This window comes from Ictidomys tridecemlineatus, chromosome 5, assembly GCF_052094955.1.
Source record: "Ictidomys tridecemlineatus isolate mIctTri1 chromosome 5, mIctTri1.hap1, whole genome shotgun sequence".
Taxonomy (NCBI): domain Eukaryota; kingdom Metazoa; phylum Chordata; class Mammalia; order Rodentia; family Sciuridae; genus Ictidomys; species Ictidomys tridecemlineatus.
In genome coordinates this window covers 57,322,150-57,348,090 of record NC_135481.1, presented here as the reverse complement: position 1 = coordinate 57,348,090, position 25,941 = coordinate 57,322,150, and the positions used below count along the sequence as shown (strand labels likewise).

Sequence of the window (25,941 nt, the reverse complement as noted above, 5' to 3'; positions counted from 1 at the left end):
TTCCCTCATGTTATCTCCAAATTCTTCTCTTTAATAGACTGCAAAGCAATCCACATAGAAGGCCTGTATTACCCATTGGTATAAAGGAGGGAAATGAGTGCATGAGGATTCTCTAAGACTGTTAACTTGCAGTTGAAATAATTTTTTAAAAAATTTAAGAACCCCACCGGTGTTTTAACATCCATACAGCTGAGAGTCCAGTCACATATCCTAGTCTCGAAAGAGCCCCCAGGGTGTTCAGATATTTTGACGAAAGAGAGGAACAAGAGCTTTTGTTCAATGGCTATAAGGCATTTGGAGTGAATTAGTGGGCTATTTCACATCAGGGAGAGAGAGAGAGAAACGGAAGCTCCCTAGAGGCAACTTAGTAAAGCTCCTCGATCCATAAAGCTGTGAGCGAACTGGGCCAATGAGACGGTCTCATTCTAAGCCTTTGATGCAATCCCAATTCCCACTGCCACCAAAGAGCCAGGGCATTAAAAACATTGTTGCTTCCTCTGGAACAGATTAAACAAATGATATAAGTTTTTGAATAGTCAGAGGGAGAGGCCTATGGCTTTTCTCATGTATACTTGTCAGTTCCCACGGTGCTCTGTGTGCGGCAGGTGGCCAGTGCATATTTGATAAAGGAAGGCTATAACACAATGCCTCAAAAAAATGTCCCCCCCACACATCTCCCTCACATGCATGCTACCTTCACCGTTTTCTATTGCATTTATTGTCTCTGTGAAATTGAAAGAAATGGGTGGGATTTAGAGTCATGATATTGTTAAGAACTAATGTGAAGACTCTCATTTCTAGGAAGATAAAGTAAACATAACATTTCCTTATTCCACTCCATAAGCACCAAAAACTCTAACATCATACATAAAATGAGGGAAAGAAGATAGAAAGGTGCAGAGAGAAAGGTAGACCAGCTAGCACCTTGATGCTTGAAGAACAAGATGGTGGTGAGTTCCCTGGATTCTTTACCTCATGTAGCCCAGACTTGCAGCTGGCAGTCCCCAAATTCCTGTGGATACAAACAAAAGAAGCCTCAAGAAAAGCTTGTTCTTCTCCCCCAGAGAACCGGTAAAGGTGCAGTCTAGCAAGGCAGAACATTTTTATACAGCAACTGCTCTAGTCTAGCCAAAGACCACAGAAAACTATGGCCCCTCACCCACAACCACAGAAATCACAAAGGGGACCTAAGCATCCACCCTTGCACATTTGTAATAAGGTCCCCAGAACCTTCCCTGGGGATGCAGAAGAAGGCCAAGTAGGAACCAGAATTTCTATCCTCATGGCCAATAATAAGCCTCCTCCCTCCCAGGAGTGTCAGCAGAGACCAAGTTGGGAGCTGAGTCTTCCAACCCCACCTGGAAGTAATGAGTCACCCCTCCATCCCAACCTAGGTGGTGTCTGGGGAGATGTAGTGGAGACCTGAGACTTTTATTAGGTTGCACCCACCTCAGAGTCAGTGGAAACCACATGAGGGTATAAAACTAACCCTCTTTTAATAAGAAACACACCCTTCAAGAGTCAAGACGGCTAAGAGGGAACCTGGACCTACCCCCACCTAGCAGTAACAAGGTGATACGCTTTCGCATGCTAAAGCCATGTCAAACTATTTTTTCTGAGATGCTGTTTTGGTGGAGCAATGACAAAATAATGACATCTATTATTCTTCATTAGGTTCATATTGTTCTAAACTGGTTTCTTCTTACAAGCTATGATATTAACTCCTAATCCTATATTCTTCCCTTAAATTTGGTCTCCAACTGATGCTAGAGTTATTCTTCTAAAACACAGCCTTTTGGTATCACTGTTCATTAAAAGACTTTTTTGAGATTCTCAGCTGCTTATAGGATAAAGGGTAAACTCTATCACAGAAAATAAATACCTTTTCAACTGCAGCCTGAGCTCCAGCTTCATGGCACGTCCCTAGTCCACATGTCAGCATTCATGCCATTTCCTCCCACTGGAATGTCTTTCTCCCTCTATTCATGTATTACATTCTGACTCATCTTCCCAGTGTGCATTCCCATGGAATCTGCTCTGTGGAACTTTACCTGGCACCTCAGGGTAAAATTATCTCAAAAGTTGCCATACACCAATTGCAACTTTCCACAAACCCTTTAATAGAACTAGCTACTTGTATCTCTTATGCATTACAGAGCTTGTTAATGGAATGTCAATATCTTATTTATTCCTTTATCCCTCAGTCCTAATTTACATTCTACCTAATTTAATAAGAATGTTCAATTCAATTCAATTCAGTTTAAGAGTGTAAAAGTACATAAGTTCTATATTCCAGCTTCCACTTGAGATATAGAAAATTGGAAATAATGTACCCCCTCTTTAAACAACAGCAAAATCTAGATCATTTGTAAAATGACAAACCTGTTGGAGATGCAAGGCCATAAAGCAACCAAATAATCCCCAAATTAAAAAGAGACAACTGTTTTCAGAAGGATACAAATACTTGCTTGCTCAGACAGATGCTGGTATCATACAGGCTCATCAGAAAATTTAAGCTCATATTTTCAGGTAATCTCTAATGGTCAAATAACCCATAGGAATAACAAACTCACTCAAGGGAAGTTCAAAGCTACTTGGACACTCTTCTTCACAGAACTCACGAGGGGTTCACAAGAAGATTGGGGGCAGGACCAGAGTAGAGGAAGCTATTCTCATGGTTTAGTCATGAGGAGGGGGAAAAATATATGTACTGTAAGAAAAAGAAAAGTGTCACTAAGATTCTTCTCTCCTGTTTCCACTATGGAACAAAAGCTGTTGAGAGCCACAGCAGAAGGGGCCCCAGCAAACTTCCAGCTGCCGGCTGATGCTTGGCTCACAGCGGCCCCAGCAACATCTAGCTGATTGGCTCCTCTGTGGTGATGCTCATTAGAGATGCTCATTGAGCTGTTTCCCCGCCCTTTCAGACTGCCAGCTGATGATTGGCTCACAGCGGCCCCAGCAACATCTAGCTGATTGGCTCCTCTGTGGTGATGCTCATTAGAGATGCTCATTGAGCTGTTTCCCCGCCCTTTCAGACTGCCAGCTGATGATTGGCTCACAGCGGCCCCAGCAACATCTAGCTGATTGGCTCCTCTGCAGTGATGCTCATTGGGCTGTTTCCCTGCCCTTTCAGACCACGGAGCTGCTCATTGGGGGACTTTTTTGGCTCCGCCCATGCAACCCAGCCAATCGGCCTCAAGAGCAGGAGGATTGTGGGAGGTGGAGAGGCTTGTTGTTTTGGGGAGAGGCTGGTGGGAAGCTGGTGGTGGCAGTTGGGCTCTGAGGGTTTTTCCTGAGGAGCTGTTTTGTTTGGCGTGTGTGGTTCTAAAAATAAAGTTTGTTTCTTTTGACAAGTGGCTCCTGAATTGTGCCCAGCCAAAAGCTTTAAGCCACTTTGAAAAGGACAACAAATCCTTTTGTCCTCAGATCACAGGCAAAGGCACATTAAGGTGGATAAGGAGAACACAATGAAAACTTCTGCGGATGAAGGGGCAGGAAGAAGTCCTGAGGATCAATCCCTTAGACATCCTCTACCTATGGGAGAGGGAAGAATTACTGAGAAGGCCCTAATCCCAAAACACAAGAATATAGCCCCTGCCTAAGGCTGAGGCTGCCCCAGAAGAGCAGAAAATGCATCCCTAGCCCAACCACATCACACTACCAAACAGTAAGTAACAAGTAACAGTAGGCTCCTCCTGAGAAAAAAAGTAAAAGCCTAAAAATAGAAAGCCCCTCTGAGACACAGGCAAGGACAAAGCTGAAGGTGGAGCCACCTTTGAGGAAACTCTACAGCAAACAGGCCTCCACTCTAAAGGCGGTGTCGTAATAGAAGAATTTAAATCCTGTATTGCACTCAGGATAACAATAACAACAAAACCAACATAACTCACATTCTGACTACATTAAGTCAACCCACTCATACTAAATGCCCAGTGTTAGGAAATGCTGGCCTGTATCCAAGCTGAGATACTACATACCTTCTCTACACATGAATTGGAATACCAGAAAGAAGAGCCAGAGAGAATGGAATAAAGAGATATTTTAAAAGATTATAACCAAAAATTGTCAAAATGGCTTTTTCACTAAATTGATATACCCAACAGAATTAGAAAACAAAAACAAATACTAGAACATATGCATATACTCATATGCAAGCTTGTGCACACACACGTATATATACCCCATAAATAAGCTGCTAAAAAACAAAAATGAAAACAAAACTCTGCAGTGAACAAAAGACATATTATAGGCAAAGAAATAAAGATAAGAATTATAGCAGACATGAAAATTATGCAAGCCACAAAACAGTATAATAGCCATCTTTTCTTGGGGGGTGGGGAGCAGTACTAGGGATTGAACTCAGGGACACTTAGCCACTGAGCCACATCCCCAGCCCTATTTTGTATTTTATTTAGAGACAGGGTCTCACTGAGTTGCTTAGTGCCTCGCTTTTGCTGAGGCTGGCTTTGAACTCTCGTGATCCTCTTATCTTCTCACCTCAGCCTCTCAAGCCTCTGGGATTAGAGGTGTGCACCACCACACCCAGCTATAATAGCAATCTTAAAGTCCTGGAAGAAAATAACTATAAACCAGAAATCTATGGTGAGCTAAATGGTTTTTAAATAAATAAGAAATATTTTTCAAACAAAATCTGAGATAATTCAATACAATAATATATATAAGAAATGTTAAAATGAAGACAGCTTCAAGTTGAATAAATGAAGATAAATAAATAAAAAACTGTCAAAGCTTGTTTAAAAGTAAATGACAAATATAGTTTTTTAAAAATCAAGGTAATTTAGTAGAGGCATATAAATGTGCTACAAAAGTCAAATAAAAATGCTTCAATTATATAAATAAATATAAAGATGTTTTCTTTTTTTTAAAGAGAGAGTGAGAGAGAGGGAGAGAGAGAGAATTTTTTTTAATATTTATTTTTTAGTAATTGGCGGACACAACATCTTTGTCTGTATGTGGTGCTGAGGATCGAACCCGGGCCGCATGCATGCCAGGCGAGCGCGCTACCGCTTGAGCCACATCCCCAGCCCAATAAAGATGTTTTCTTACTTTCATCATTCTAAGATATAAAAAAAAATCCCAAAGCAAAACAGCATCAATGTATTGTATGTTTGCTGAATGTGTACAGGAAAAACATCTGGCATAAATGCAACAAATTACAACAGGAAGAATCTAGAGCACACTCTTGAAGCATCTTCATACTAGTTTGAAATAGCGCATTATTTCAGGATAGATTTTGCTTCAACCAGAGATATGAAAAATTGTGTTCAATATGTGTAATAAGAATTGTAATGTACTCCACTGTCATATATAAATAAAAAATAAGTAAAATTTAAAAATAAAAAAGAAATCCTATGATGATCATTACACAGACTTAAATGAGCCTGAGTAGACATGAAATTGAATTATAAAAACCCCAAATCCAAAAGAAAGCAGAAAAATTCAGATGAAAGATACAAAGAAGAGATGGAATAAAAGGAAAATAATCTAGCAAGATGGCAGATTTTAATTTAATAATACCAATACATACAGTTAAAACACATCAATTAAAAATGAAAGATTGTCATCTTGAATTGAAAAGTGAGACTTAATTCTATGCTATACACATGGTATCCACCATAAATGTAAAATAGGTATAAGTCAAATAGTGGAAAATAACACACTATAAACACACTGATCAAAGCAAAGTAGGGCAGCCTCAATGACATAAAAGTACTTTAGGACAAGAAATATTAAAAGATAAAATGGTACATCTCAAAGTAACAAAGATATCAATTTACCAAGAAGACATATTTTTCTAAAATGTGCATATTTAACAAGAAAGCTTCAAACTACAAGAAGCAAAAACTAACAGAAATGAAAAATGGAAATAGCCAAATCCACTTGTAGAGTTCAAGACTTGCATACTACTCTCAGTAATCGATTGAATGAAATCAAAAGGCAAAAAAGAAAAAAGAAAAATTTATGAAAACAAAAACCAATTCCTTAGAAAATAGTTAGACCATCTCTACTAGACAGATCCCCAAACAAAAATCCAGTATCAAACCAATTCCTTAGAAAATAATTCGACCATCTCTACTAGACAGATCCCCAAACAAAAATCCAGTATCAAGAAAAAAAGAGAGAACCGCACTATAAATACCATAAACTTTAAGAGAGTAGTAAGAAATTTTGCAGAGGATAATGAGAGTTTAGGTGAGACTATATGGGGATGCTCTGACAGGGTAGAGTGTAAAAGTGATGGTGCTGGAAAAGAGAAGTAGGTAAGTCCATGAAGCCATGGTGCAGAGGTTTTAGAGAGAGAGAAAAAGAGAATTGGCATAGAGAGCAAATAGATTTATAAGAAACTATGGAATTTAGGTTCAAGTCATATAATATGCTAAATGATAAATAGTGACTTTGATGGTGACTATTGTGAACAGCCAGAAGCAATGGATTCACTTAAGTATCTTTAGAAAAATAGGGCCATAAAACCATGATCTGCAATGCTTTATTGATAGTGTTTGCTTGGGGTCTCTGCACTTTGTACTGCATAAAGTAGTTTTTCAGTAATACTGTTTCCTCTGATTTCTTGAGACAGCATTACCAAGAGAGAGGGGCTGTGCCCTGTGGTGGGGCAAGGAGACTGATGCCTCGGTTTTGCTACAGAAATCCTCACTTGCACTGTTTTATGTCTAATAGATAGGCTAAAATTCACCTATTGAGGATGCAGCATGCTTACCTGGAATTCAACATCATGCCAATAGTGGATTCCCAGTGCTATAACCTATTCACTCCTTTTATTAGATCTACAGTGTCTAATATTGCTATGCACAAGTAATTTTCTCTTTCTCTCTCTCTCTCTCTCTCTCTCTCCCTCCCTCCCTCCCTCCCTCCCTCCCTCCCTCCCTCTTCCTCTCTTGTGTATCCAGCTGATGTTGGAAACTAAAACAACAGTCTGTATTACAATATGCTTCTTTTAAAATTTATTTTTTTATTCTAATTTGTTATATATGACAGCAGAATGCATTACAATTCATATTACACTATAAAGCATATTTTTCATATCTCTGGTTATATACAAAGTATATTCACACCATTCATGTCTTCATACATGTAGTTAGGATAATGATACCATCACATTCCACCGTCTTTTGTACCCCCATGCCCCCTCCCTTCCCCTTCCTCCCCTTTGCCCTATCTAGAGTTCCTCTAATCCTCCCATGCTCCCCCTCCCAACCCCCACTATGAATCAGCCAAATTATATCAGAGAAGATATTTGACATTTGGTTTTTTGGAATTGGCTAACTTCACTTAGCATTATATTCTCCAACTCCATCCATTTACCTGCAAATGCCATGCAACCAATACCTAAACAGAACATGGTTATGAGGACGGAGGATGGCACACTTATGAAGTCATAGTGTGCCAAACATTATGGCAAAGACAAAGAATAGAGGGAAAACAGAGTATGTCCTTAACAGGTTTATGATAAAAGTTTGGCTCTATCTAATCAGATTTGAAGGGAACTAACAACTAACTTAAGCAAAACACAAAAAATTTTATTCAACTTAATTTATAGACTAGAATACAACATGTATACAAATATATATATATCCAAATTCTGTAAGAATGCCATGAATCTTTAATTATTCAGTAATTATGTTTAAAACTTAAAATAAAACAAACACCATTAAACTAAAAAAAAAAAAAGAAAGAGGGTAGTAAGGAAGTAGTATGCTCATAGAGGAAACAAACAAAACTCTTGAAAAGCACTAACTTAGAAAAAAAGCCAAATAACTCAGATAATCTTATATTTATTAAAGAAATTGAATTTGCATTTCAAAACTTTCCCATGAAGAAAATTTAAAGCTCAAAAGTCTTTACTGAAAAATTCTAGGAGTGGACAAAAGACACCATTTCATAACTTGTATAATTTTCATGTGAGAGGTCTACTGTAATTCTTCTTTTATTTTTTGCAAGCCTTAAAAAATAATAATTCTCAGGCTGGAGCTGTAGCTCAATGGTAGAGTGCTTGCCTCGCATGTGTGAAGAACTGGGTTCAATTCTCAGCACCACATAAAAATAAATAAATAAAATAAAGATATTGTGTCCATCTATAACTAAAAAAAATTAAATAATAACTTTCAACAATTTTATCTGAATTATAGGAAAGGTAAATACTTCACAACCCATTTTATATAGTCAGCATTATACAGATACCAAATCAGACAAAGAAATAGGAAGAAGACTACAAATCAATATCCCTAATGAAAATAGATGAAAAAGTTCTCAACAAAACACTAGCAAAACAATTTCAGAAATAAATAAGAATAATAATATACCAAGACCAAGTGGATTTTATCCAAGCTGTACTAGGCTGGTTCAACATTCGAAAATTAATCAATGTAATTCATCTCAACATATTAAATAAGAAAAATCATGTGATCATCCCCAGAGATGAAAAACAACATTTAACAGAATTCAACATTCTTTTTTGATCAAAAGCTCTCAGCAAGCCAGATCAGAAGGGAACTTCAACATACAACAAACAGCTACAGAAACATAACCACAAAGTTATAAAAGACTGAGAGCTTTTACACCCAGTTTAATATCAAAGCAGGAATATAAATCTTACCACATCTTACCACTCTTTTTTTATTTGTTCTTTTTAAATATGCATAACAGTAGTTATCATTCTTTTTTACATGATAACAGAGGCCCTATTCAAAGTAATTGTGCAAGAAAAAGAAATAATAGATAATAATTTTGGAAAAGAAATAAAACTAGAGATTCCCAAATATCCCTCAACTGATGAAACAAAATTTATCTAAAGAAATACTATACAGCAATTAAAAGGGCAAACTATTAAAATACACAATAACATGGATGAATCTCATCTGTATTATAATAAGTGAAAGAAGCCAGATTTTCAAGGCTGTAGACAGTACAATTCCATTATATGATGCTCTGGAAAAGATAAAAAGGATGGAGATAAAAAAATGTCCCCAGCATTTGTCAGGGGCTGGAGGTAGGGGAAAAGATTGACAACAAAAAGATGTGGGTAAAGAATCTGAGCTAATAAAACTGTTTTATACCTTCAATGTAGTAATGGTTACAAGACTATTTTTCAAAAATCACAGAACTGTACAATAAAGATGAATTTATAATATGTAAATTATTATCCTTTTAAAAGAAAAAAGTGTGTTTATATGTAAATTCTAAAATCAGACTGCCTAAACTCTGCAGCTTCCTAAGTGTGAATCTTGTTTCAAACTCTCTGTCCCTTTTCTCAACTATAAAGTGAGAAAAACAGCAGTATGTTCCTTTTAGCATTGTTAGCTTTCCATGTCATTATTCCATCATTAGTCTTTAGCTGATGTCCTACTACATACCTAACACTATGCTCACAGCTAAGAATACAGAGACAAATTAGGGCAAGGTTCTTGCCTTTAGGATTACAATTTAGTGAATAAATAACTCCTAATTGGATAAATAAACAAGTTAATTTCCTGCTATTAGATTATATTTAAAAATTTACAAAACCAATGTTAAGTATTTTTGAGTCACATTAATTTAAAATACTTTTCAACTTGGGCAAGAATTTTTGAAAATATGAACAGAAATTTAACTCAACTCTAAGAAATTCTACTGCTTGTCCAAATACTTCTAGATGAATCGCTACAGATAATTTAAAAAGACTCAAAATTGCAAGACTTTAGATTATTAGATTCAGAAAGAATATCAGACTACCTCATTTTTACCAGTTAATTCTAGGATTTCATTCTTTAATCTGAGTGAGGGTATAAAAAAAGCATTATAATAGGAATATGAAATTATGCTTCCTTCTATAACACTTCCTGTATTTGGACAAGATACTTTTCTATAAAGATAAAGCTAAGAGGAACACTGAAAATGGATGAAAAGACTAGTAGATATCCTTGAAAAATATGCTCCTTCCAATAAGAAAGGAATAATGAATTTTATATATGCTATTAATTACTTACTAATCTGTGTGAGCTACACATTATAAACACGTCCCAACCCCCTTCTATGCTATCATTGCATCTGTCCTTAACCCAGTAGAATGTCCTTACTTCAGGTTAGAGTATTAGAAGCATAAGAAATTCCTGCTGGAACTGAGGACAGCTACTTTCACAGAGTTAATTAGATTGTTATCATATTCATTATGCATTTATTGAAGGCCCAATAGGCGCTCAGCTCTGACAGCATGAAGCTTCATAGGCAGCATTTATTAAATGTGCCCTTATCGCACAAGGCTAAAAGAAAAGGAAGCTATTCCTATTTCAAAGATTTCCTATCTACTGTCATCTCACATCACATCTCAATGAAACACTGTGAGAAGTGTTCTTGGAGTGTTATCAACTAAAAATTCTGCAACAAGTATGGCTTTTTGCACAGGATTTCACACTGAATAATATAGTAACATCTAGAAATTCCTAACCCAGAGGGGAAAAAAAGAACATTTTAAAAGATATTTTTAAAAGCATGACATGTGCACAAGGGGCTTCTCAAATGGAATCCATGGATTCATTTTAAGCATTTCAATTGCTCAGAACTATTGTTTTGCAATATGGAGCTCACAAAATGGATCTTCCAAAGTTTTATGTACTGAAAGTGTTCTTACAGATTTTATCTCTCAGTCAGAAGCCAGAATGAAGTAAGGTATAAGAGAGAGAGAAAAATAAAATCAATATAACTAAAAACCAGCCAAAATAAAACAAATAGAAAAGTTCTTTGGAAAAATTTAAAGAAAATGATACTGGCTAGCTTACCTTGCTTTTTTCCATTAACTTTTCCTAAAGTGCCAGGAAGCTGGCTGTCAAAGCTGTGTTGAAGGCCACATCTTTGCTTTTCAAGGTGATGCTCTTCCTCAGCAATAGAAGAAAGCACATGTGAGGCCTTGGGGTCATTCAGGGTCTGATTGGGCCACTGAGATATTATGGAACATGAGTCCTTTGCATGTTGGCTAAGTCTGGGGCTTGAAATTTGGACAGAGTCCTGCAAATCAGTATTACAACATGATAAATGATCCTCTTCATTAAACAAGCCATTCGCATCTTCTTGGCTCCAATCATTGTCTTGTTCTTCATCTTCAAAGAATGTCTCCTGAATCTTAATATCATCTAAATCCTGGTCTAATGTGTCACTCAATTTAGAGTCTTGTTTGCTTAAATGCACCAGAGGAGCTGATAACGTTTCCCCTGCTTGCTGGAGAGCTTCGTAAACTCGGGATATCCAGGAAGAAAAAGACTGGAAGAAGTTCTGGGAATCCTCAGATGCCATGGTCAATACCATGGCCAACTATCTGATGTCTAGAGAGTCCACACGTTCCGTCCTCAGTACTCTGGACTTAATGTGAACTACAGAATAAGCATGATGAGAAATTAAACTGGAGGTCTCTTAATGGTTGTGAATAGTTCACTCTCAAAACTTCTCAGCTGAAACAGAGGAAAGAAATACTTACACCTGTTAAAGTTACAACCTCAGACCCATCACCAAATACCTACAATCAATGTCAAACAGCATTTGGGGTTAAAGAAACATCATCCTTGAAATCTCAAGACAGCCAAAAAAAATAAATAACTGTGAAAGTCTAAACGTGGATTGTATCAATGCCTATTCACCTCCACAGAAATGTACAAAGCTTCCATTAGCAGTACCATGTTCTATTCATGGGAGCTGAGAAAAGTTTATCCCATATAGACCATGCTTATCAGTGTGAAAAGGATAAATGAATCTTTATTAAGAGCCAACTGAGCATGGCATTGCAAAATACAAGAAAAGTTTCATCTACAAACTTGCAGAACCCAGAAAGCTGACTAACAGGCGTCTCTGCTTTGTGACACAAAGGTTTATCTTTCAAAAGAAATGTGGGGTTTTTTTTCTGGAATTAAAAAACTTTAAGCAAATCTTAAAATAAGACTTTACATTTTTATGCAATCTCTAGAAATTACATCTATTCTTGGATGCAATCACTGCAAAACTGAGGGTGGCAAATGGATCACCCAGCTTACTGAAGACATGTCCCGGGCATCTTGTTGCCTTTTGTCTATGTTCCAACCTCCCAAAGGTAGCCCTTTACAACTTGTAAGACTTCAGAAATACACTTCATCCCACAAGACTCACAGTCTGAAGGAAGCAACAACAGGATATCAATAGAACAACAACACATTATAATGAGCATACAGCAAATACCCATATTTTTGCATGCATACAGACATATATATATACATATACATAAGTGCATGCATTATATGTGTATGTATACCTTATTGCTATTAGAGATCAAGATGAAAATCATTAATGACTACAAAGCCTAAATTCAGTACTTGAAATTAGTTACCTCATTTCTTTTATAGCAAGAACTTTTTTCAGACTGATTATATCTGCTGGAAGCCCTTAAGTTTCAGTCCTCTTGATCTTGGGCAACTGCATTTGATAATGACTGCTTACATTCTCCAAAAAAATGTCTTGTTAGCTATTCATGTATGATTGATTCATTCAATAGGCAAATATTGATTAAATGCCTATGAATTTCTGGGTACAATGTCAGGTATAAGGTAACCCTGAGGCCTCTATCTTCCTAGAACCCATGTTTCAGTAAAAGGAAAACTGAACTCTGTATCCCCCTAAATTGTTGAATTATTGAATAAATCCTACTCAAAACTGTTGACATATAAATATTCTGCTTAGTAACACTAAAGAATCTTAAAGAACATTTGTTCCATCCCATTTCACAGCCCACGGTTTGGAAGTTTGTTTTCCCCACAAACATTTTGTATAAATTACTGTGCTTTGGGGCAACCCAGATTTAGAAGGTTCTCTCTGAGAAACCCACAGAGCTTGATACCTTTTCTCCCAACTGAATGTCCAGCTGTGCATGGGCTGACCCCAATGACACTGCCACCCAGCACTCCACCATTCCTTATTCTCCTTGCTATCAAGTCTCCTGTGCCAGTCACACTAACACACAGTGTCTTCCAAAGTGGCTGTGCTCTTTCCTGATTTCTGTTTGTTAGGCCTCTCTTCTAACTCACGTGGTAAATATTTACCCATTTCTTAAAATGCAACTACTATTTCCTCTGTCAATAATACATCTACAACTGCTTTGAATGCACCTTTACGATCTAAAGTTTCACTTGATGTACTTATTTGTCAAACTTACTCTTTAATAGACTGGGAGTGCATATGTGTTAAGACTATTCTTACACTTTACAGCTCCAGAATCCATATCAGGGACTCTGAACATGTTGGATGGATGGACGAAGTTACTAATGAAAATACTAACAGCTAAATAACCCTGATTTCCTCATTGGTATTCATCTGTAAATTAGAGTTCCCTCACTAGATGACCTCCACCTGTTGCTTTCTGTTCCAAAACTATAAACTCTCTATAAATTTCTCTGCCCTAGAATTTACCAAGTGGGCCAAACAGCACTGTAATAGTGAGGCGGTAGATATTCCAAAGAAGGTTGCCTTTTCAGGGACTGGTTCTATACTTTTTTTAATAACAAATATCAAATGGTCCCAGAATGATTTCAAGGCCAAATCTCAGTCCACATATGAAAAAGTGTCCAGTTGTTATATTGTAAAATGCTCAAAAAAGGAAAAGCACCTAGAGCTAGATCCTGAAAAACTATTTTATTTAGAGAGGAAACCATTTGTATTATTCTAAATCAGCCTAAAGCCAAAGGGGCTCCGTGCTAACAGCGTAGCCATGGAGATACCTTTATGCGTAGGTAAACTTCAACTTGATGGGGAGAACACACCAGTGCAACACAGATAGGCATCTAGTATCCTAGTTCTTTGGGAACTTTCTTACAAAGTGACTTTCTAAAACAAAGTGGCTTCTGAAGTGTGTTGATATTTAGCATTTGATGTTATCAAAATATATACTTTATATATAATGTTTCATATGTCCATATATATATATATACATATATATGTATATATATATATAAAAGAAAAAAATTAAACTTCTGAATTAGAAAAATATATTGACAGACTTACAACTGAAAGAATTCACTATTAGAATTAAAATAGTCCATTATTCTTCACTATTGTGAGATGTATAAAACAAAGTTGTGTGTGTATGTTTGTGTGTCTAAGACACAAGCTCCTATCACAAATGACCTGAGAAGGTTTATGACCTATCAAAGTACTCAGGATAAACTAGCAATCCAAGAAAGAACAGTAAGTGATCAAGATGAAAGGAAATTCATCCGTATATTCCTAGAGCCACATTTTTAAAAATCTTGTTGTCATTAGAATCTATTTTAATTCATACAGTGTTTAATTAAGAACATTTTAAACATAGGAAATGATTAAGCAGAAAGCATTAAAGAGCTATGTTTCTATAGGGGACAAAGTATCAAATTCCTAAGCCATATTCTCATCATCCTCACTGAAGTGAACCATGTCCAGAATAATAATGCTCACAGTCTTAAAAAGGCTGTCAGTTAAATCTTTCTGGCCCCATTTTCTACCTGATGACAGCTGCTTGCAGAGAGAGAGAGAGAGAGAGTGTGTGTAATGACCTAAGAAGAAATACCAGCTTCTAGAAAGTATACCTTAAAAATCTACGTTGTCTTGGTGGGAGCTAAAGTGGATGCCTATACAACTGTGTGATCTTTAAAGGATATTAAGCTCCTACGAGAGACATATTCTGAGGAGAAGAAAATTTTTCCAATAATGTAGTTCACAGGTAACCAAATTCCAAGTCAAAATTATATACAAGTTCATCTGCAGTGTGTTGATGTTCAGCATTTTCTGAAGAAGAAAATCACCTTGGATAATCTTTTCTCACTGTTTTTCTCAGTGCATAGGACAGTCATAAGTAAAAGTCAAGAACACCGGGTTTATTTCAAATGTCTTCTCACAGCTGTCAGTTAACTTCCCTTTGTCATCTATGAAGTGTTGGGTATTTATTATTGACTTACTAGAGTGGTCATGAAGCTAATTAAGTCTGTCATTATCTTGCCTTTTGGAGAAAGTCATTTTGCATTACCTAGTATGAATAATAAAGTTTAGGAAGATTAAAAATTCATGGAATCAAAATAAGAACTACAAAATGGGCTGCAATCCATCTTTAACACGATTCAAAAGAGTCTCAGGTGTTTTCTGCTAAGAGCAAATTTGTTATGTGGGTAGGACAGGAAAATGTGCCATCAAGATGACATATCTTCTGTAGCGTTTGTCCAAAATGTGTTCTAAATGTTGACATTTTAACAAATCAAAAAATGGACCACTGAGGACTCTATTCCAACAATATGGATACACTACAGCCCCAGTGTCATGGCTGGGCCTTGGGCAAACCTGCAGACCTTTTACCATTGGACTTTAGGGGTTGATGAACACAAAGCAAAATGAGAAACTATCATACAATGGAAATATATGTCCATCGGTAGACATGGAGGAAAATGAGAGTGTGAAGGAAAGAAAGAGCACTGGCCTTGGAATCACACAAAACAAGGCTGTCTTCAATCTGTCCCCCAGTCACGTATCACAGCTAGGCAAATCACATTGCCTGGGTGCACCCAAACACTCTCATCCACGATGTGGGATCACTACTCCCCATCTCCAATTCAAAATGGACATTAAATCATGTACAGTGTTTTTTTTTTGTTTTTGTTTTGGTACCAGGGACGGAACCCAGGGATGTTTAACCACTAACCCATATCCCTAGTCCTTTTCATTTTGAGATAAGGTCTTGCTAAATTGTTGAGGCTGGATTTGAATTTGCAATCCTCTTGCCTCAGCCTCCCAAGTCACTGGGATTATAGGCATGTGTCACCACTCCAGGATAATGCAATGTTTTTAAAGCCCCTAGAAGAGACTCCAGTATATAAATCAACTCAACGTAAGTCACTCATTATTAAGCCAAATTTTGTAACATTTTTAAAGGGCAAAAATATGTCAAACTCTTGTAATCTTTTCTGATGTTCTAATATCTCATAAAAAATGACATTATAAATGCATCTAACATTTTCCAGACACTTTACAGTATACAATACTTCCTGACAATATTTATAAATAAACACTTTTTATGAAACATAACAGCTTTTCCACATTACAGATGAAAAATTGAGGCCTGGGAAGGGTAAGAGATTTGCCCCAAGGTTTTAACTACAATAAAGTTTGGAACTGGTATTCCAATTCTATTTTGTTGAATTTCAGATCGTTGCTTTATCCTCACCTCAGATCTTCACAAAATGCTAATGAGACAGTGAAGACACTAGAAATTAAAAAGGTAGAGCAATTTTCCTAATAAGTAGAGAGTGTTGAGTTCAGATCAAGGTCTGTCTGACTTGGGAGTTTTTTTCTCATTCTGTTTCTGCTACACCATAACAGCCCACTTCACTGAACAAAAATCTTTTAAAACACATGGTTACAATTACTTTTCAAAAACAAGTTTGATAAAGCAAAAATATTCTAAAACCCCGCTTAAGCCAAATAACATATTAATATACATTATATACTTACATATATTGTAAATACGTATATTTGTTTATTTTAAACTTAACAGCTTTGTGTTTCAGCATAACAATCTCAGACAGTCGAGGACTGGCCTAACAAAAGTTTTAAATTGTTTAGGGTTTATGTGATCATAGCAATAAGACCTTTTAAATATTCTTTAGGTTTCACAAGCCTACTTAGTATTTTTGAGTATCTATTACATTCAAGGCAGAGATTTAAACATGCTCTGCAAAAATCCAGTAGTTATAATATAAACACATAAGGTCCTCCCCATTTCCAGAGAGACTATTTGACACAACTTTAATAACCCAATTTTCTCAAGAGACTATCTCTGCTCTTGAACAGGAAACCCATTTTTGAACTCGCATAATAAAATGCTTCAAGAGAACTAAAGATTTAATTCTATTTAATTAACATTTACCTCTTAAGGTAAATCCTAGTTAAAGTGCTCACCATGGACTCCCTACAAGAAGGCACCTATATCCCAAGGCCACTGGCACATATCAACTTTCTTCCAATAAAGGAGATTCTAAAAGCTCAAATAACATCCACAGTACAAAGCAACATAATTAGGAGGTAATGCAATGAAATCGGGGAAAGTAAAACACAGGCACAATTAACAGGAATTACTCCCAGATGAGAAAATATGCCAGACTGCTGATTTTTGTCCCAAGAGAAGAGAGAGAAACATTTGTATCACTAGAAAATACAGTAGGCTCAAAAATAAGGGAGAAATTATGGTACCAAGGTAATTGCAGCTCTCTGGAGATAGGTTAAGCCATACTCTAAATGTCAGCAATCATTCAGTGTTTGTTAAAGTTTTTGTTAATTATAGAAGTAATAACAGCCTTATAAAAAATTGTTTAAAAAATGAAAAAAGAAACCAAAAAAAAAAATCACTCACAATCCTTGTGCCTTAATTCAACTCTAATTATTTGTGCACATTCCTTCTATTATACATCCTTGTATTTGCAGAGTTGTAATCATAATATATAGGAATCTAATAATTATCTCTGACAACTCCTCCTTTATCTAGAATTTATCACCAAGGCCTACCCATCTTCCATCTAAGTAATTCTTGAATCTATTAAAGCCTTTTGCCCCCTATATAGGTAACACTTGAGTTTAAGACACCATTATTCCCTCTCACACATCCACAGCCTCTTCAGTGTCCCTTCCCTTTAACCTGATTTTCCCAGAATGACCTCATTGGTCTTTCTAAGATGTATGTTCATCTAGTTTAAAAATGATTTCCCAGTGTTCTTTGTATTTTGCCCATCAATACACCCTATATATCTGTAATGGAAATATCACAATGAAGCCCACCAAGGTGTACATTTACTATATATTAATGAATGTAATTTTAAAATACACCTAATGATTAAAATCCTCCCTCCCCCAAAAAAAATCCTCAACAGGACTTCTAAAATCATGTGTGGGTCAGCCTTTTCTTATTTCCATTTGTTCTCTCTGCTTTAGAATCTTACCTCTTCCTTTCATCTCCTTACCTCATCAGGCTCTTCTCATGGACTGAAAAAGCTCTCTTCCCTCCATGATTCCCCTCCCACATCCCAACATCACCCATTCAAGTCTCAATTTACAATTCACTTCTCAAAATGTCTGACAGTCCACCCCCTTAAACCAGGCTAAATAAACTATGTCACTCTGAAATATTCTCTCGTAACACCTTTTACTCATTCTTATTGTCACATATTGTAATTGTAGTTTATTGATGACTCATACAATTATTTATTTTAACAGCAGTCTTCTGCACTAAACTAGAAGTTTCAAGAGATAAGTTAGTTGTTTAATTTCTGTCTTTGCTGTGTATCAGCATCTATCAGAGTGACTAACACTGAATAGGTAATAGATACTTTTGAATACATACATCATCTATATACACACATACATATTTTACCATACTACTCCTTTCATGTAACATTTCTGATACATTTTGCATGTTTCAGTGCCTTTTTATGTATACTACTTGTAATAATATTTTAAAACTACATTTTTCAATTAGGGTCTAAAAACTTTTTTTTTCCAAACTCAAATCTTAGAAAGTATCTATTGTTATAATAATATGCAATCCTTTACATCTCAAGGGAAAATATCCAGTATTTTCCATCAGAATGAGAATGTAATTATATTACTTGAGACATCAGACATTTCATATTTTTAAGTTTTTTATAAGAAAAAAATAATTAGAGTAACTGTAACCAACAGTCCCTGAAATATTTTCTTGATATTTTGTTTTAATTATTGTCATATTGTTTAGCCAGCAATAGTTTGTTTTTGTTTTCTTTTACTAGAAAATATAGAAGTAACCTTTACATTTCATATCAAATTTTGGTAAAATTTTTTAAAGTTGCTCTTTGACCTTTCTCAAATCCCTCAAATTACGGTTATCCTATTTTTTTTTCACTATGACTTTAGGAGAGACAACAGAATAACACTTAAATAGATGAGGCACCATGGGCCAATTCCACCCCCATAACTAGCTATGACCTTAAGAACGATGTTTGATTCTTTGAATTTCCATTCCATCACCTGGCAAATGACAGAACTGTGCTGGGTAAGTTGTCAATATTCCCTAAAGATAACACACTAAAGGAGGATCTTACTCTGTCTCTGAAAGATACCCTATGACCCATAATCGCACAACAAGTTTTAATCTGGCTCCCACTAGGTTTGTGATGAGGGAAATATGAATTTTCATCTAATGAAATTTTCATGTGTAGGCAGAAAACCATTCCATCACAAATTACTAATCCATCAAACATGTTTCTTCTAGGTCCTAGAATATAGCCTCACATTCTTGTTTACACTAGCCCCCTCCTATTTATGAATGAATGAATTCATCAGTGCTAAGAACTATTGAATATTTTTCCTATGTTTCCCTTTCATCTGTTTACACAAGCTTCAGACTAAGCAGGTAGTAAAATTCTTCATTACTAAAATGACTATTACTGTGCATTTTAGCTTCTTCATTAGCAGTTATCAAAACAAGGTCTCCAGGGGTCCTTGATGACTGGGCTTTTGGAATAGGAATGCTAATAAGATGACAATGTCAATGCTTCTGTGTCTAGTAAACATTAATAATCAGATTCCCCTGAGATCCCATCAGAAACAGCAGCCTTAATGGGATCTTTGTGGTTATAAACATAAGTCTGTTAGGTGAGTGGGACATGGTGTCTCTCAGGTCTGCTCAGTCAAGGTGGCCCCTCGTGGAAAACACTGCTTTTATATTTCCCTTCCTGCTGGCAGAGACTTTTACATAAGAACTGGGATGCACTGTTTTCTAAGCATGATTGTGAACCAAATGTTTCTTAACTAATTCTACATACGTGCATGACCTATTTTATAGCATTATATATAGTTATACAAATTGCATCTATTCAATTAAATCAAAATGCTAGTTATAGTTCTATTTTAGGCTAACAATGCCTATTTCTTGCTTTTCTCCTCTCTTTTTCTTTAGATCCCTCCAATTGCTCATTGAAAGACATGGAATCCTGCTTGCTGAGAATAGCAAAGACCTCTGCACTCTTCTGTTACAGTTCAGTTTACGTTCAACTAGAATTTATTAACATCACTTATAATGAATGAGATTCTATCAGTAAACTACTAATATTTCACTCCAAAAACACGTCTAGTATAAACTCAGGTCCTACAATAGAGCAGCTACGGGGGAAAAAAATTCCTCAAGTGGTATGAAAATGGCGTTTCCCATTGGCTTCCTCTTTTTTTTATTTTTTAGTTTTAGGTGGACACAACATCTTTATTATATTTTTATGTGGTGCTGAGAATCGAACCCAATGCCTCACGCATGCTAGGCAAGCGCGCTACCACTTGAGCCACATCCTCAGCCCTGGCTTCCTCTTCTAAGCATGGTCCCACACAGGGCACGCATTTTAGTTAGTTTTAGCTTCTCTGTGAAAATGCTAAATAGAATTCTTGCCCTAAAATGTTCCTAAAACTAATACCAGTTAGGGCTTTGGCTATAAAGTCAAACTACAGGAAAAATAAAAATTTAAAAGATCTTTCTAACAGAGGATGATGAGGTACCAGGAATGGCTTTAACAAGCATTCCTTGTTTAGGGTGATGGAGGGATTTGAGAATCAAAGACCAACTTTTAAAAAAGCTTTCTGCTAAAAAGTGAAGGCATTGAGCTCCTCACCAGACCTTCTATAATCTGTCTCATAAGGTCATGATTTGAATTTTGCTTCACGTTGACTTAAAAAAAAGAAGCATTCAGAGGGTTAATATTCTCAAAACAGGTTTTCTCCACCACCCTCTGTCTCAACAAATGGCCTGTACTTTTGCAGAATGACAATTATAAATTAACACTCTGTTGTAAATCCTGCTGGGGAAAAACAAAAAGAGATAAGTGGTTTTGAAGCAAATAGTAATATCATTCTACAAAGCTTTCATTAGTTGTTCCTAAATATTAAGAACTGCTTACAGGATCCAGAGTAGAGAAACTCTAAGAAGATAAGGTTTAAAATGTTTTTGGAATTCCTAAATTCACATACTTCAAATAATACCTGCCATCTTGTCGTTAAACCTCAATCGTGAGGCCTGGAATATGTAAGCTTCCATTATTATGAGAGTTATTATGAATAAGGCATTGGCTCCTAAGTGGGTTTTGGAGGAATGTAAATATTTTCAAGGAAATGTATAGCCATAGACATGACATGCTCTTTCTTTTTCTTTAATCTGTCAGGTTAACAAGGGTATGAGATTTAAACCTATTACTCCAATAACTAGTTTAAAACTGCTTACTCAAATAGCTAGTTGAGCATGTAAACTCACAGACGCTCACTTCAATGTAGGAGCAGTGATCTGTACTACTATATTCTTTTCAAACAGTAACCCCTTTTTCTTGCTACTTACTCATAACTAAATTTTTTTTTAATTTTGGGTTTAAAGCATGTGTGTCTTTAAAATTTAATAAGCATTATTGTCTTGCAGATTTTTTTTAAAGCACAAAACCCCAATATCCTATGGTAAATATAACCAATACTACCTATGGTCTCCTATAGGTAGGATATATCTTCGGGAGAGATTTCTCTGGAAGAGATACAGAGAAAACAACTGTTGTTAATAGTAACACACTTCAACATGTGCAAACACACAAGCTTTAAACTCTTGAGAAATTTTCTCATCTATAATCTTTCATATACACCACATCAAAAAAACCTCAAAACTATCCACAAAGTAGGGAGATAGTTAAACCATTTCCAGCAAAAGGATGTGTGTTTAAGGCCTCCCAGATCATCCTGGGGATTTGTGCTGCAGGACTGAAGTAAGAACTTCAATCAGCCAAGCTATAAACATTCACTGTGTGCTTCTATGTGGACACCAAGGTTTACTAAGGACGGTCTAGAACTCTCAGTCATAAAATCCCATGCTGTGAACATTTCCAAAACAGAAAGGGTCCAGAGCTTCTGCTAAGACATAGAACTGTGTATGTCAGTTATATACACCCATATGTTATATAAACATTGGTAAAGTGGAAAATCATGAAGGAAATCTTCTGCAGCTTTTGAAATAGTGATGGCTGTTTAGGGAGTTCTCACGCTTAGGTGTTAAACATTTCCACAGTAATTCACATATACAGTGCTTCAGATTTGCTATTATTAATATTCTGCAGCAAAGAAAAAGATCAAACACCACAAGAAGAGTCTGTTTCTAAGGTAACTCACCATGCACACTTAAGTAAATAAGAAAGCAGAGCTGCTCACATCCCAACTCTAAGTGTGTCCAAACCTGTTGGATGACTTTCTGTTTCCTCCCAACCTCAAATCAAATATCTCCAACTCCAGAAACTAGATGGCTGGATAACTAGTTCACATGCTAGGTCAAATTCCTGAGCAAGAGACTATCACCTGCAGTCTAAGTTGCAAGAAAACAAATAGTAAAGATGGAAACTGTAAGGGAATGTTACCTCCTGAGTAAAGAAAAAGGAAATGGAAACAATAAGGTATGATTTAGAAATGAATCATCTTTGTTAATAATTGATGAAGGTGGATGATGAGCACATGGATTCATTATACCATTCTTTTTCCACTTTCTTGTATATTTGAACATTTCCATAATAAGTGTTTTTGTTTTGTTTTGTTTTTTTAATGAAGATCATTCCTCTGCCTCCCTGTCATCATACACTGTAGGAAATAAGAACACAAACACAGAAGGTAAACTTCTGTGATGGTTAGTTTTACATGTCAACTTGACTGAGCCACAGTGCCCAACTATTGTTCAAAGATTATTTGAGATGTTTCCGTGGGAGTGTTTTTGGTCAATTATACATTTAAATAAATAGACATTTAAATCAATGGACTTCCTGTAAAGCAGAATGCTCTCTATAATGTAGATCGGCCCTATCCAATCAGTTGAAGGCCTTAATAGAAGCAAGACAGACATCCAAGCGAGAAGGAATTCTGAGGCAGATAGAATTCCCTGAGAATTCAATTGCAACATCAGTTCCTCCCTGATCTCCAGACTGCCAGCTTACCCTGCGGGTTTTGGACTTGTCAGGTTCCGTAATCATTTGTGCTAAGTCCTTAGAATCAATCAATCAATCGGTGATCCCCCTTCCTCACTCTCTGCCTTCCTTCCCCACTCTACACACACACACACACACACACACACACACACACACACACACACTACATCAGTTCTGTATCTCTAGAGAACTTTTACTAATACAGCTTCCTATGATGACAACAAAGTTCATCAGTTATCCTACCCAGGAATGAGCAAGAGGTTTTCAATTGCATCTAAATTTAGTAAATTTCCCCATCCTGTCAATTATTCTTTATTTTAGGCTGTTGTAGCATTCATAACAATCTATAAATTATTTTACTTAATTGCCTCTTTTAGCTGTTTTGGCCTGTCTTCATCAAAAGAATTTCCAAGAGACAAGGGACAATCTCTCTCTTTTCCACCATTGTAATTCCAGCATTTGGCACAGAGTGTAGCATGACAAAGAATCCCAATAAATGATGATGAATAGATGAGTGGACATTCTCAAAGCAGTAGCCTATCAAGCTTGGCTTCTGGAATTTGTACCCACCAGTGAAGCAAGGTTCAATCAGTCATACTATGAAAGGCATGTCTAATTGCCAGACCATAGGTGTTTCCAAAATACTGAAATAAGATCAAAATCAATCAATTCTCAATTATTTATGTTACAATCAAGCACCCATAGCCATTACTGGACACAACAATGAGATACACCAAAACTTTTCCTGATGATCAAACAAACTTTTTCAGTTCTTGGTTTTCCATTTTTCATCTCATTTATTAGGCTGAATCATGTGAAACTTCCAATGTACAAAAATAGCAATTCCAAAGAATTCAGCCAAATACAGCTCAGAGAGAAATGTATGTCCTTTATAAATTAAAGTATTAAAATCAGAAGAGAAAATACCTGGAAACTTTCAAACAATGTGCTTCTCACTCTAGGTACCTCCTCTTCAAGCTAGGTCTTAACTTGCATTTGTCCCAGTGGGAAAGGGTAACACAAGAAGCACAAAGAGGCCGGACACAGTGGTGCATGCCTATAATACCAGTGGCTGGGGAGATTGAGGCAGGAGGATCATGAGTTCAAAGCCAGCCTCAACAATAGTGAGGCACTTAGCAATCCAGTTGAGACCCTGTCTCTAAATAAAATACAAAATAGGTCTGGGGATGTAGATTAGTGGTTGAGTACCTCTGAGTTTAATCCCTGGTACCAAAAAAAAAAAAAGCACAAAGGAGAGATTTTTGAACATCTCATTAAAAACAAACAAACAAACAAAAAAACCCACAAAGTTTGTAAACAAAAAAAACTCAAAGACATTTATAAAATAAAAGGATAATGAGAACATTGAGCCTTTTTACTATAACAGCTTTGATTCATATATAATTCATCTGAATAGTACATCCCCAAAACAATCCACTGCACAAAGGCTGAGGGTCAAGAAATGTAGATGCTGAGTACAGGTAAAAGAAAAGAAAATGTTAGAGAAGGCAAGCAAAGTCTACCAGTAAAGAAGAGTATGGATTGTACTGCTTTTACATGATCATTTAAAATGATTTCTCTGCCCACATGTAATTCATCAACTATACTAAATATGAATCATGAGGAAGCTGATGATAGTTATTTACCCCTGTAAGAGGAACACATGGCTACATGTCCTCCATTTCAAGGAACCAAAATTTTTAAAAAAGAAAAATAAAACCGCCCTTATGTGCTAGCTACCACACTATATTTTTTTCATTTCTGTTTCAGATCCTAATTTGTAATATTTTATTTGAAAAAGTCTTTGCTTTTGCTTTTTTTGCATTAAAAAATGAAAGGTTGTCAATATAAGAGAGCACTGGAAGATGCATAGATGGGACAGTCAGACCCCTGTTTTGGCAAAATTCACATACATACTCACCAAAAAAAAAAAAAAAACTTGCAGAACTCTCAGAATCTTGAATCTAAATTAAAGATGGCTGTAATATGAATATATAGACCCTTTTCTTAATACATTATTTTTAATCAATGCAGAAGAGAACTGCACATGGAAGTCAAGTCATAATGCTTGTGAAGTGGTGGGAAGGGATAACATCATGAAGGAAACACCTTTCTTGCTGACCAATGTGGAATTGAACTTGGCAGGAAGGAACTTGATGGGATCCCCCAGATGGATAACTAACTGGTAATAGCAAAGGTGGCCTGGAACACTGTTCACAGTCTGTTCAAGCACTCCCTTTCGTGTCTTGAAAGGGGAACTTAATGATGTACCTACCCTCTTCCAACTGGGTATTCCACCCTTGACACACTTTTAAATTACCCAGCATGTTTTTTTTAAGCTATAAGGTCACCCTGCACTTTACTTTTTTTTAATAAATAACCAAAGTATGGTAGTTTATTTTTTTTCCTTTTTTTAATTGGTTGTTCAAAACACTACAAAGCTCTTGATATATCATATTTCATACATTAGATTCAAGTGGGTTATGAACTCCCATTTTTACCCCAAATACAGGTTGCAGAATCACATCGGTTACACATCCACATTTTTACATAATGCCATATTAGTAACTGTTGTATTCTGCTACCTTTCACCCTGCACTTTAATTCCCCATTCTGTTTTAATTTTTAGTGAACCTTGGGCAGTAATAGTTTTTAAAAGCTTCCCTGGATTGGGATTCAATCCCAATGGTTCAACAGAGTAGTTCAACAGAGCTCAGAGTTGACTGCTGATTATACTTTATGTCATACATGTCTGACAAGCTTTTGTTACATCTTTGTAAGAATTATTCTAACTGCACTTGGAGAAAAGAAAATCTTGCATCTAATTCTTCACTAACTCTCCTAGTGTCACAAGGCTGAAACCTACTCCCAAGCAATGTTTCCATCCTTCCCTCCCCACTACAGTGTGCTAAACGCTAGCCCCTCAAAAGACATG

At 36.2% G+C, this 25,941-nt stretch overlaps 1 protein-coding gene across 7 annotated transcripts in view; it reads right to left on the bottom strand.

Annotated features, from left to right (window-relative positions):
• Positions 1-25,941, bottom strand: part of Syt16 (synaptotagmin 16) — a 253,975-nt gene that overhangs the window by 103,672 nt on the left and 124,362 nt on the right. For 3 of the 7 annotated variants that reach the window (XM_005322776.4, XM_021724777.3, XM_040275697.2), the window contains exon 2: positions 10,794-11,459. The exons of the other annotated variants lie outside the window; for them this stretch is intronic. In XM_005322776.4, coding sequence (XP_005322833.1) covers positions 10,794-11,316 — 523 coding nt within the window. In that variant the 5' untranslated portion in view covers positions 11,317-11,459. The remainder of the gene's footprint in view (positions 1-10,793; positions 11,460-25,941) is intronic. 7 annotated transcript variants of the gene reach the window in all.